This window comes from Numenius arquata, chromosome 12 (genome assembly GCF_964106895.1).
Source record: "Numenius arquata chromosome 12, bNumArq3.hap1.1, whole genome shotgun sequence".
Classification (NCBI taxonomy): Eukaryota; Metazoa; Chordata; class Aves; order Charadriiformes; family Scolopacidae; genus Numenius; species Numenius arquata.
The window spans coordinates 29,592,890-29,606,982 of record NC_133587.1 but is presented as its reverse complement, the minus strand read 5'-3'; the positions used below and the strand labels follow the sequence as shown (position 1 = coordinate 29,606,982).

The 14,093-nt window shown below is 35.6% G+C and overlaps 1 protein-coding gene across 1 annotated transcript in view; it reads left to right on the top strand.

The window, feature by feature from the left end:
• Nucleotides 1-14,093, top strand: part of KIF5B (kinesin family member 5B) — a 36,623-nt gene that overhangs the window by 1,866 nt on the left and 20,664 nt on the right. Inside the window, exons 2-9 of the mRNA XM_074156949.1 lie at nt 7,023-7,110; nt 8,822-8,895; nt 9,366-9,470; nt 9,884-9,932; nt 10,263-10,318; nt 10,425-10,512; nt 11,991-12,115; nt 13,713-13,817. Coding sequence (XP_074013050.1) covers nt 7,023-7,110; nt 8,822-8,895; nt 9,366-9,470; nt 9,884-9,932; nt 10,263-10,318; nt 10,425-10,512; nt 11,991-12,115; nt 13,713-13,817 — 690 coding nt within the window. The remainder of the gene's footprint in view (nt 1-7,022; nt 7,111-8,821; nt 8,896-9,365; nt 9,471-9,883; nt 9,933-10,262; nt 10,319-10,424; nt 10,513-11,990; nt 12,116-13,712; nt 13,818-14,093) is intronic.

Here is a 14,093-nt window from a genome sequence, read left to right as displayed (position 1 = left end):
ACATTGTTTAAATACTTTTAAAGTATGCTTTTAAAATATCTAAAACGTAAATTGGGCTGAACTGCTCTGAGTAGAGCAGTCTGATGGTGTGCTCCTCAGGGATCATGTGGGGCTTTATCCTCGGGGTTAATACTTAGTGTTACAACTGTGTTGCGGTGTTCTCTGCACTGGTAAAAAATGACAACAAAAAATCCTTTAGGGGTCCTAGGGCCAGAACTTGCTGTGTCTGAGTGAGAATGCCCCCCCAAATTATGAGACTGGGGCGCAGTGACAGTATTTGAGTTCTGTTTCACACAAATAAAGGATAGATATTCTGTGACTTTGTTTTAATAATGGAGGATATATGAGAATATCATTGTTCTCAAAGTTATGACTTGATTCTCTAAAACTGTTGAGACAATTACTTGTATTTTTTTGGGTTTTTTTAACAAGCTGACTGAATTTTTACCAAGTTAAGAACGTGCCAATGTGAGGCTGTAGCCAGCCACTTCTTGTCAGTGTGTGTGTTGTGGAGTTGCCCAAGGGAGAATGGTAACAGAAACAGTCCCCCTTGAGAAACAGTTTCTAAAGACATCCTCAATAACCTCTATGTTTGGTTACTTCAGCTGTTTGATTTCTGTCTTTATTGCTACATGGCACGTTGGCTGCCTGTTGAACAGTAATTCAGCCACTTTTTTTTTTTTTTTTTATAGCTGCTTTCCTGGGCTGCCTGAAGGACTTGCACCTTCTCTGTGTGCCTGGTTCTGTGCTGAAACAGTGACGGCTTCTTTAATAATACTTGGGAGTTGCCTGTAATAGTAGAGAGGAGATGAAATCTCAGAGAGGGTGGAAGTAGAGCTTGTACCAGGCTGCAGATTTGACTCCTTTGTGGAGGAGGGTGGAGAGGGAAATCGGTGACTAGAACCAAACCCTTCTGCTTCCTTGGCTCCCCTGTCATCTCTGAGCTATCCTCCCTTCTCTTCCTAGCTCCTGTGTAATTACTGGCATGGTTGTCTTTCTGGACAAGTGAGTTGTTTTGATACGTGTTAGATAAAATACTTGTTTTAATTGTAGCTAGTGTGCAACAGCAATTTGAGGGGACATAAGGTATCAGTCTGTTTCAAAGAGCAGACTCTGAAAAATTATTGTCCTTCTACAGGATGAGACCTTTTTAACTAGTAAAGAGCTTTTAAATTATTAATTTAAGCAGGCTTCTTTCCATTTTAATATTTTATTAAATTTTTTTTATAATGGCTTTTCCTGTTAGGAAATTGTAAGGGTTTTGTTAAAACAAATAATAGGGTGACTTGTTGTGAGTATATGGCTTTTATGTTAAATATCATAAATGTGCCTATATACAAAAATTGATAGCAATTTGCTCATGGATTTCAGGATTTTGAGTAAGATGAAACGGGGGGAATAGCAAGCTTATATATGATTATGCACTTTATTTTTTCAAATGTAAAACTTCTTGCAACTGAGTAGCTTTATAGTTCTGCTTAACACATCTATACTTATTTTAAAAAAAACAATGTTTCTATACCTAGTCTTGTTCATTTTAGAACTGTCCAAAAGACAAGGCAGGTTACTGAATACAGTGACACTTCAGGATTTCGGGCTGAAGCCTAAGCTGGAAACAAGCACTGTCAAATGACTGAAGTGGCGAGTTGCTACAGGCATTCACAGAAATAAGAAGTATCTGTCTGTTGTCCAAATGTTTCTAGTAATGATCATAGTATATTCCTTATTACTATGGCTTTTAAGAAAGAATTGTGGCTACCTACCTGTATTTTCTTATTTGTTTACAGTGCTGTATTTTTGTATGTAAGATGTAACCCCTGTGATTGTGGGAAGACCTTGAGACATTTAGCTCTCTTTTTAATTTTTAAATACTTTTTAAACTAGTATTGGGTAGTAAATGAGAGCCAAGCTAGGTTTAAGTTACATTAGAATCAGATTAATGAAGATCAGTTGCTGTTACTGCAGCTTTTGGCAGCAGATTATTCAAAAGGAACATGTAATTCATACACTGCTGAAAGAAAAGCTGTGCTGGACCATATAAATGCAAGAAACAAGATGCATTCTTAAAAGAACTTTTTTTTTGGTATTATTTTGCTAGCATGAAGGAAATCACTGTTTAATTAGAAACACACTAATAAAAATGCTTAAAGACTACAGTGCAGCTCAAATATAAATCAGAAATTGCGGTCTGTAGCAGAAACAATATTCTTTCAATGTTGCTCTTTTTTTTATTTCATTCCATGAAAAAATGGTGGATAATAGAGATGTTTTTCAGATGACACCGGTATGATAATTTAACAGAAAACAAATACTCTAGCTTATGGTAACTTGTAAAGGGAAAGCTGTACTCCCTGGCTGCTGTACCACTTGCTTGGAAACACCTCGCTCATCTTGTACTTGGTGGCTGTTCTGAAATTCAGTGACAGTTTTTCTGCCAGCAATGCTTACTTTTCTCTTTAGAAGAAACTCTTTACTAAAGCAAAGCTTGGCTAAAGCTTTTGTTCCAAAACTTCTCTCCATTTTGGTGCTGGAAATTGAGTTTCCAGTCACAATTTTTTAAACATAAAATGACATGGTTTAGTGTCACAACAATAAATAACTGCTGTAAAAGTTGATACTTGAGTTGCAGTATTTGCATAGAAATAGAAAAATCGGGCAAAAAGAGCTGAGATCCACTAACTGTTCTGTGTTGGCTGCAGTTTTGGATGCATAGAGCTGGGAGAAGAAGAAAATGCCTTTTCCTTATCCTAAAAATAAAATACTGATTTGGAACAGTGCCTTTTCGCTTATTGGCAACATTGGCTCTGTTAGGTGTGTCAAAGCAGCAATACCTTAGCTTAGTAATAGGAAGGACTGAGTCAGGTATTTGACATCAGGCTTTCTAGAAATGGTTCGCTGTGGGATTTTTTTTCCATATTTTGAGCTTATGGGAAGAATGGTCTTTATTAAAGATGTGAAACTTAAGGGAGAGGTAAGCCCATGACTTCAGTCTTTTACCAAGAATAAACTAACCGTTAGTGGGTATCGTATTTCTCTAGCAGTCCATTTAGGAAAAAACAGTAAAGAGCATCTGGATATGTTGTGGCAGAAAAACACGCTACTGATTTTCAAGTAAATTTTCACTATTGACTTCGCTTCAGATACTAATGCACAGAAAATAAGGTAGTGTTATGAGTAACCAATTCTGTAGTTTACAGAAAGTTACAATGGGAAAATGAAATATATTTTAAATTATTTCAATGGGAGATAATATTCATTATTTCTAGGACTTTTAAGGTAAGATTTCAGCCTAGTTGTGATAAGATTTTTGCGTAGTCCTTGTTGAAGGTACTGAGAAAAACTTTTCTGATGAAAACTTATGCGTGCTCCAAATTGTGTAATTTTGACAGGCTGAGCAACAAGTAAGGATAACTGGTAACTAGCTTTAGGTTAACCATGGAAATGTGTACTTTAAACATAAACCCCTTATTAAGATTCAGTTTAACTACCACTAAATCATGTTGGCAGATGTACCTTTTTGAGGGCTGTGAGAGCACTTGCAAAGTTTTTGCCGTGGGACCACATCCCTTCAGTACAATCAGTTATGGGAGTTTAAGTTGTTCTGTAGTTGGTTACTGACAGAACAAATGCTCTGCAGGGAGTGAATGTAAATGTTGAATTCTCTCTACTTGGAGGGAGGAAGTCAGAAGCTCTTGCTTGTTTGCTTGATATTTTGTGTTGCTTAGAGGTTGTATGTTTTAAATTTTTATTAGGATTTGAGTAATAATTGCTGAAAATTTCTAGAGTATGTGAAAGCAGCACTATACCACAACCGTGATGCTGCTACTACCACTGTTATTAACGCTGTGTGGTAATGTTACTTGGACCTTTTGTGTTTTCAGTTCCATCATAGTATCTGATTGTTTACTACTTGAGGAAGAAAAGGCATCTGGTATAGAAAAAATATCTGATACTTTAATCTTTCTTGATTAATCTCTTAAAGGTAATGAGGAGGCTTTCTAGGGCAGGGTAATCTGTGTAATACTGTTTTAGCTTTGTTTACAGCAGAAAGTAGACTGTAGAGAGAGGTGATAAGTCATAGTATTGCAGATGTCAAAGATGTGAAACCATACGAGTGGGAGTAACTTGTATTCTTAAAACATAATTATCCTGGAACCTGCTTGGCTAAACCTACTTGGTTAGATATTGATTCAGTAATGATGGAGTAGGGGCATACCTCTAATGTGGGTTTTCACAGGTGTGATAATTGTACTGTGACCTGGCAGGGAAGGGAAATATGTAATTGGATTTTTGAGTGCTTTGAAGTTGTATTGTGGCTTCATTTAGGAACTGTAATACTGAGGACATGTAAACAAATATTCCAGTATTCCACTTTCCACCTGCAAGGGATGGGGAACTGACAAATGGTATAAACAGGACCCCTTGTGAGGATTTTTTTTTTTTTGTGAGAATTATTAAATTTTGTATGTTGGTAACAGTTGTTGAGGGAAATTGGAATTTGTCATGTGCCTAGCATCTTTCACTGTATAAATAAAGAAGATCAATTAAAGGCATTACTGTCCAAGTGAGTCCTTGCAGCTTGGTTTCCTGTTCTTACTAGTCCATGGCATTCATCCTATGTGTTATTTATTGTATTAACATTTTGTAAAACAAAAGAGACTGTAATTATATTTGGCTCTGCTCTCTTATGAAGGCATTTGAATGGCAACTGGAGAGTAGATAGCCTAAAAGTATTCTGCCTACGGATTACTGTCAAATTAGTAAAGATAATTTTTGTTTAATGTAGATGAAGAAGAATAATTCAGTCAACCTTTGCTTGGCAGAAGAATTAAAAAAAACAACAAACAAACCAGAAACAAACCAAATCCCTCTAAATGCTATTTAAAAATTTAGAGAAAGAAAGCTTTTTCAGAACCTGCTGCGAATACGTGTAGATTGCAGGGTAGTTGTGGAGTAGTGCAGGTTGTGCCTATAGTTCTTTTTAAACAAGATATCTTTCTGTACCAGAAACTAGGCTCGATACTTATATTTTTAAATTTTTTTAGTTGAATTTCTTTGAAGTAAAAAAAAAACAACAAACCTCTGTTTTTTTGTAGTAATATATAAATACACAATAATGTGTGTGTCTACATTCAAACACACATACTATACAAATAATGTTTACATTCTAATACTTTTCTGTTCTCGTAGTTGTCATGCTGTATTGGGAACAGCAAAGATCAGATATGTTGGGCTCTGTGAGAAATAGTGAGTATTGTTAACACTTGCTGCATAGGCTGTCAGAAGATTGTATCCAGGAGCTTTCCTAATTCTTCTAAAATCAATTTAATTGGAATAATTGTAATCTATGTATTTTCTGGAGCAATAATTTGGAGAAGACTCTAAATCTTACAAGTGCAAACACACAAATTACTATGCTGCACGGATTGTTTGCAGTGACGTTGGATGCTGTTGCTTTTCTTATTATATCTTTCCAATGTGTAATGGTAAATACAATCCTCCAAAATGGTGTTATTTCAGTGCATACAAATATGCAGAAGTTAGGCATGAAACAGATTTGCTTAATGTTTTGTGATGTAGGTGACTTGCTGTGTAGGGCAACTGATTGATTGTGAAGTTGGAGGCTTTTTGAAACTACAGCTGCTAGTGATAAAATGTGTATCTAGTGTTATCTTTTCTACAGTGACTTAGATTTTTATATAATGTGTTCTTAGTCTTCATTTTCTTACCTTAGGGTTACTTGAGCTTGTTTGTCTTCTGGTGTATGTAATGGACTCAATTCTACCTGTACAACATACGAATTTGAGGTGCATTTGAAGCTCAAATGAGTAATCGAGGAGGCTTGTGATTTCCCTGCTGAGAAACAAATGTTCTGACAAACTTCAGCACCTTAGGGATAGTTTCTGCCTACCAAGTCTTGTGGTTTCTTGAGTGTATTTACACAGTGAATGCTGTAATTATTTTTTCCGAGAGCTCATCCACCTGACTTCAAGCCCTCTCAGCAGACAGATATGTGTTGAATCTAAAAAGCTGTGTTTGGTGTTATGCTAGATGTTATTAAAAGGAAGGTCAGACTGGGGAAGGGAATGTGGTGGGTGGGTGAAAGATGGAAGCTATTCTTGTTTCTTTGCCAGGGAGGCAGTTCCAGAATATCCTTGCGGGAGGATGATAATGAATTAAATTTAGGCAAACTGGAGTGCTTAGCAGTTACAGGGAGTTTAGCAATGGTAACTGACCTAGGTCCCCTATAAACCTTGCCTATCTGCTTGGCTTGCCTACTAAATCAAGCTCTGAAAACGCTACAAAAAATTTGAACTTTATAAGATAAGCATAATAGTTCATATCCTAATGGATTGTCGGCTGCTAAGAACTGCATTAGGAACATCTCTTCTTTAAAACAAAACAAAATCCAACATCCCTTTCAAAAAGCTGTCTCAGAGCTTTCTCTTGCAGTGTCTTCCAAAATGAGTCTTCTGTAGAAGGTTGCTGTCCTCCAAAGTGGCCTTTTGCTTCTGCTTATGGAACTTTATTTTAAGGATATCATGTGTGGGGAAATAATTCTTGTGCTGACTGTAGGTGATCCTAATGTTTCTTTTTGGTTTTTAACAAATATTACCAAGACAGATCATCTGTGTGATGTGGTATAAGCTGGTTTTAGTAATTCAGGTTCACCAGAGTAAACCTGCTACCAGAGTAGAATAGAATAAGGGGTTCTCGGATGTACAAACTGGGCACTGGTTTACATTGTAAATCAAGTAAATTGAGGTCATGTGGCAGAGTAGTTTTGAAGAACTGTTTGAAACCAAATATATTTAGTTCAAGGCCTTACTTGCAGGCAAGCATGTGAAGATTTAGGCTGATTTCCTTGCTACTGTCTTCAAGTGCTTAAAATAAAACAAAAGATTGGGCTGAGACAGTATAGGCTACTTCTAAACTATATGAACAACCACCTTCCAGTTCTACTTCCAGTGTCTGATTTTTTCAATAGCTCTTCTGTGTCCTTTTTTTTTTTTTTCCTGCAGTCCAAGCCATATATATTTGATCGTGTATTCCAGTCGAACACATCACAGGAACAAGTATACAATGACTGTGCTAAAAAGATTGTCAAAGGTAAGGTGGAACAACAACTTTAATCATAGTGAAAAGTCTCATATTCATGTGCATTTCAGTGTTGAAAACTGATACTTCTGTTGCTCCCTTTTACCTTCTGAATGTTTAATAAAAGTCAACATGGATCATAGCAGTATAAAATCATCCTGTAGTTGAGCTGATAAATTATGTTAGTGCTTAACCTGTTCTCTCAGTCCATTGCAACATTTGACAACATTTACCTCTTGTGTTTTGGTGTTTTTTTGCAGATCTTTGCAAAAGATTGTTAAAAATAATTTTTCAAAAATTAATCAAAATAATTTATGAACAGTTTAGTTTTGTTTTTTTCCCCCCCAAATTTATTGGTGAAAACATCCTACAATTTCTTTAGTTTGATTGGAGGAATAGAAGATGAAAGGAAACTTGTGAAATCATGTGTATGCTGTAGATACTTTCTAAGCTTGTTTATTTAATACACAGTTGAAGGGGGATTTTTTGTAATGTGATTTTTTTAGCCTCAGAATTAAAAGTTTAAATGTGAATTAGTGCTGTGCATGTCAGAGTATACAGTTTCTCCAAACTTGAATTGTCAGAATTGGCTTAGTAACTTCAGAAAATCCCTCAGTAAGTAGTTGTAGTAAACAATTAGCTAGTTTCCTGAAAATTGATTAATTTGTTGAGATCAGTAATAAATTCTAATTGATACAACTTTCAGAACAACTTTAACAAAGCCTTCCCCTGAAACATCAACTATTAGTGACAAGAGAAGACTGGGTAAATGTCGGGTTTTTTTGATCACTAGAAAAGTGAAGTGCTGTCAAAAATCCATGCTGCTGCAACTATTAATGAACTTTATAACTACGTTACATATAGTTAAATGTATAATAGTATATAACTATGTTATATGTAGTTAAAGGAACTCGCAGTTATATGAGCTGCTTGTGAGTTAATGAGGATTAGATCAGAAGTTTGCTCCTTAAAAATTGGAGTTAACTAAGAATTGTAATGGTGCCTCTTTCCTCCATCTAAAAATCTGATCTGTTTCTCTGTGCAGCATTTCTAGACTGTGCTACTTCATGTGGCAAATGAGCTGTAGTGGGGGTACACATGGATTACGGGTATGATGGGGTGGCAAAGACTTCCCCATTTGGAGTATCTCATGCTTGTTTTTGGAAAATAAAAGTTTGCATGCAGGAGGTGATTCTACAGTAACTGACTTGTAAACAAACCAACCCATCTGCCTCTCACCCCTTAATCTAAAACTTTGGGGTGGTTCACTCATAATTTGAAATACAAGCTTAATAGCCAAAGAGTAGGATGCTTGAAACTTACGGCATAGCCCATTCTCTTCATGATTGAACAGTTAAACTTTCCTGAAGGCAGAAAATATTAAAGTGTTCTCATGTATGGTGTTTCTTCTGATTTATCAAAGACTAGCCATTCAACCTGGCAGTTGTATTGATTTCCTTTTTGTACCTGGCTCTGAAGTCCTGATTTTTCTGGTTGACGGAACAGATGCTTCTAACACAGTAAACTTCTGAAACGCAGTGAATGATGAATGACTTAATGCATTAAAAGGGGTAGGGAGGAACACCCTCTAGCACAGAGTTCCCAAACATTGAATGATTTAACTTGCTGAACATTTTAGGAACTGCCTGCTTGCATTCTATTTCATTTTACTTTCCTTTAGAAGAAGGAAATGAACCCTAATGAAAATGCTCTTTCCCTTTAGATGTACTTGAGGGATACAATGGTACAATATTTGCTTATGGGCAAACATCGTCTGGAAAGACACACACTATGGAAGTAAGAAATCTTAAAATAATTTTCCTCTTATTGTCACTGTCATCTCTTTTCATCCCAATAGTCTTATGTCAGCTTGTTTTCATCTTGCAATTTTGATTTTCTTTCCATTACAACATTTTGATACCCAAAATGTTTTTTTTTAGGACTGAGAATGGCAGTTATTGTATTTCTTTTTTTTTTTTTCAGCCCTCAGTAGCAGGATGAGAAACACAAGAATAATATTAATAGTACATTTTCAGTTTTAGTAGTCTGGGAGATTTCTGAGATGATTCTTTTCACTCCTGGCAAATGCTGGGCCTAATGGATGGTCAAGGCTTTCCTTTGTAGGTAAAATAAGTGCATCATACCTGTTAGCATTTTAAAAATAATTTGTCTGTTAACTATTTGGCCTTTGGATACTGCTTGTGATGTTGGATTTGGTACAAAAGTTTCATTTTCTTGTATCTTTTTCCATATCTTTTTCTAATAAGGGGAAGCTTCATGACCCGGATGGAATGGGTATTATTCCAAGAATAGTGCAAGATATTTTTAATTATATTTACTCTATGGATGAGAATCTTGAGTTTCATATTAAGGTAAACTTTTCTGCATTGTTACTTATTTAATCTTTGTTAAAACTGAAAGTAGCCTATGGTTAAATGGATGTTCTATATCTGTTCCAAATGCCTGTAACTTGGAAAATCTAAACACGAGTTATTTCTGAATTAAGTGACTCTTCTTAAAGAAGAATTACATTAACACTTTAATCCTGTTTCCATTAAACATTGATGGTAGCTATCCTGATAACCTGTGGCAGTGCTGATAGTGCTTGAAGCTTTTGATCAAAATAGTTTCTTCTTAAAGGTTTATTTTAGTTCAGCCTTAAGGACTTGAGCTAGATATGGTTTTATGTGGGAGGTCATAATAAATCATGCTGGATCCATCTGATCAAAAAGCAAAGCATTTCTGGTTTCTGATGCTGTATCTTTATTCCCCTTCCCACTTCTAGGTGTCATATTTTGAAATATACTTGGATAAAATAAGGGACCTTTTGGATGGTAAGCCTTTTATTTATATTGTACATAGAAAATAAATTGTTCTGGAGAGAATATAAAAAAACAAAACCTGCAAACCTTCTCATGATACTAAGATAGGTATGCAGTATGCTAATAACCTATAAATGATAAGGATACATCAAAATAAGAAAGCATGGAGCTAATCCATATAATAATACTACAGCTGCAGTAGTGCTGGTTTCATGTATATTACATTTTTTATAAAGTATTGCTGAGTAATAACGTCTGTGACTCAGACATGCATTGTACACAGCTCATTCATTTTGCAAAGAAATCATATATACCTTAGCTTTAGAACTCTTTCTCTTCCAGTTTCAAAGACCAATCTTTCTGTTCATGAGGACAAAAATAGAGTTCCCTATGTAAAGGTGAGCATCAATCTGATATGTTTTCATCTTTCACTCCTCTAGCGTACGGCATTTACTTTTGGCTTGTTGATGTGACGGTTTTTTGCCCTTTTTTTTTTTTTTAAAGGGTTGTACAGAGCGTTTTGTATGTAGTCCAGAAGAAGTTATGGATACTATAGATGAAGGAAAGTCAAACCGACATGTAGCAGTTACAAGTAAGTATTATCTTTTGTTGTTTTATGGTGCTTTATTGCTTCTCTCCTTGTATGCCTTAGAAAGTAGGGAAGACAAAAAATAGTGAGCTAAATTCAGGTTTTTGAAAGGGTCTAGCATAAGCAGTTTCAGCGTGTCTTTCAGAAACAAGTATTTCAATTGATTTCTTGTTAGATGTTGTTACTTAGGCTTGGATTGAAAGGATCAGTGAGAACTCTGAATGGTTGGAGAAAAAGATGTCGTTCTGCATTGGGAATTGTGCAAAACCCCAGTTTGTGGCATTTGTTTTGATTAACCTATGAATCTATAATTAAGGCACTTTGGCCATTCTGTTGCACACTTTAAGAAAAGCTGGTCAGAATATATATTCAGACAAGCTGCAGATTTAAGCAGCATCCCAATGTCCCAAGGTTTTTTGGCCTGTGGCATGCAGTAGAGTTGCAAGGAGCCATTTCATAGGTCTCTAGATTCCCATAAGAAGCAGGATTAGGTATGGACAGAGGGTTAAAAAAACCAACAAGGAAAGATGTGGTGCGTGCAAAGTAATACTGCAGTTCTTAGCAACTGAAGTGACTGTCAGAAATCTTTGAGAGCCAGTTTGAGGGCGAGTTTCACAATCCTCCTGTGTCTAGTTCTTTATTCAGAAAAAGAAAGAATATACAGTCATGAAGACAATAAAAGTTTTTTCTCATTTCTTTGGTTAAGGATCAAAAATTAAAATATGATGTTCCTTTTAAGGAATGACTTAGTCTTGCACTTCTACTTCATTGCTCCTAGGTAGTAAGATTCTGAAGTAAGGACCAGATTAAGTAACGGAGAAATAGCAGAAACTTGGATAGAAGGATATTATTCTCTGTTGAACTGCTTCTCTGGCATCAATAAGCTGGTCCTTTAGGCCTCTGAGGTTTTTATGGTTAAAAGGAAGAGAAATAGGTAGACTTTCTTATTCAGGTTGCAGTCAGCTTAAATTTTGTCAATGAATTAAAAATCATTCTTTAAATTCAGGAGGTCTTGTTTACTCTGCATTTTTCTTGGAGGGAGCACTAGGGATTTAAACTGGAAAGGAGTCAAAGGTTCTGGGACATCCAGGTCAAATTTTCACAAAAGGATAAAATGGGATACATTGTAAATCTACCAAAAAAAAAAAAAAAGTTCTGGTATCAGAATGTAAATGTGCTTTCTGTTATAATGAAGTAAATTAAAAATGTGAAATCCATAGGTGACAGGCTAGCAAATCTTATCCGTGAGCTTATGTGGTATTAATAGAAGCTCAAGGGAGACTGTATCTTTGTTACTCAATTAGACGATACTATTGGGTTTGCTGCCTCTAGTTTTATTGTCTTCCAGAGATTACTCTATACAGTTTTGTTAGCTTTAAATTTGTCACTTCAATGTTTTGTGGGAAGTGGGAAGATACTGTTTTGTGAAGTTTGTTTGTTTGTACAAATATTTTTGACAATTTATATATTTTGGCTTATAGATATGAATGAACACAGCTCCCGAAGTCATAGTATTTTTCTTATTAATGTGAAACAAGAGAATACTCAAACAGAACAGAAATTAAGTGGAAAACTTTACCTTGTGGACTTGGCAGGTAGTGAAAAGGTAAATCAAATTTCTTTTTCTGCTCTGAGAAACTCTGGTTGTTCTTTACAATCAAATATTTTACATTAATGCAGTACTGATTGTTCAGTTGTCATCTCTGAAGCATTTTAATTTTGACTTTGAAATGTGGTTTCTGAATCCTAGTCTGGGTTGGTTATTAGATACTACCTCTTTAAGCTGATCTGCATTTCTGCAGTGAGGGTTTGTAAATACAGAATAGGGTGGGGAAATAGGCTAGAGTTCAGTCTCAGTATCTGTGAGAGCACAAAAGTGTACAGGTCTGTTGGGTAGCCAGGTACTGGAGTAAAAAGAGTTTTATGGATGTGAAATAGCTGTATTTTCTTATTTAGTGGTACCAAGTGTTTAAGCTGAAAATCTGATTAACATTGTTTAAAATGACAGCTTGCTTTCCTGTGTCAGTGCCTTAAAGCAAGGAAGGAACTATATATTGTTTTGGTTATTGTGTATAGACTGTAATTCAGCTTTTTAAGAGCTGGATTTTGGTTTTTATATTCAACTTTGCTTCTGGGGTAATCCCCATCTTTTTCAGTCCTTTCTGCTTGCTGTTGTCTTTCCTCGTGTCATTGTTCTGTGGCTTTATTGTTGTCTCTGATCCTGTGATTATTCTGAAATGTGTTTCTTAGTAGTGGTCTTTTTTTAATGAGAGTGAAAAGAAGCATTAAAGTGAGAGCAAAGTTAAAGAAAAAGGCTTCTTTGCAGGTCTCCTTTCTCTGTAGTTTTGTTCCTTTCAATGTTTATTTCAAACTTGGCTTTCATGCTTCTCCCAGTCTTTTTGAAGTACTTGACGTTTTTTGATGCTTTGTCTTTGGTTGCTTTAAACATCGGCAAATAGAATTGCTGAGTTGTAGTCGTGATCACAGCTTGGTGAGAAGAATAGTAAAGGGACGGTTATAGAACTATAAGTCAAATTCAGCCCTTGAGGCAGAAGAGCTAAGGTAAATTGAATGGTGTCAGGGTAGATTTTTTTATCACATTTCTGCTGATACCTGCTGAAGTTCCTAGAGCACTCATCTAGGTCAGATTCAGCCTCTAAAATCTGTTCTCACAAATTCTTGCTAGTATGGACTCTGCTGTATTTTCTGGGGGTGTGTGGTGGGAAGAGACTGGTAGTGAGTGGTTTGTTTGGTTTTTGATTGTTGTTTTGTTGCTGTCATGGGGTTTTTCTTTGGGTTTTTTTGTTGTTGCTGTTTGTTTTATAGGATTTTTTTTTTTTTGATCCTTTTACTCTAAGGATTTCAAGCTTTTTGAGAAACTTCAAAAAACTTTTTAAGTTGTTTGTTTGATAAAAATTTTGAACTATACATTTATTTTCTATGAAAAGGCATACTTTCCAGGGAAAATAATCAATTTAAAAAATCAGATATGTCTTAAAACACTGAGTTTTGAATGAAAAATTGATGGTGAATCAGAGAGAGTCTGAGGAGGAGTTTGCTTTCTCTAATTCAGCTTACTTATGTGTACCTCATAAAGTTGGGGAGACTGACTTAAAAGCAGAAAAATTAACTCAAGTTTTATATTAAATGTGGAAGGTGTTTCTTTGAAGATGCTTTTAGTAATTTACTGAAATATTGTATAGGTTAGTAAAACTGGAGCAGAAGGTGCTGTGCTGGATGAGGCTAAGAACATCAACAAGTCTTTGTCTGCTCTTGGAAACGTCATCTCGGCTTTGGCTGAAAGTAGTGTAAGTGTCCTGTTCTGTATTTTTATACTTCAGGGTTGAAGGATTGCATCTCTGAGCATGATACTATGCAGAAATTCTTTACTGGCCTCAGTGATGTGTGTGGAGTCTTTTAATCCAGTTGCACCAATGCATTGCAAATTGCCCTTATACTGTGTTAACACTGATGATTAATTACATACATTAAATGTAACTTTAATCATCAGTGTAATGTTGAGGGTCCTAAGCATTGTACTGATGGTTTTCTTGTACTGTAGAAGTTACCAAACGTAGAAGTAC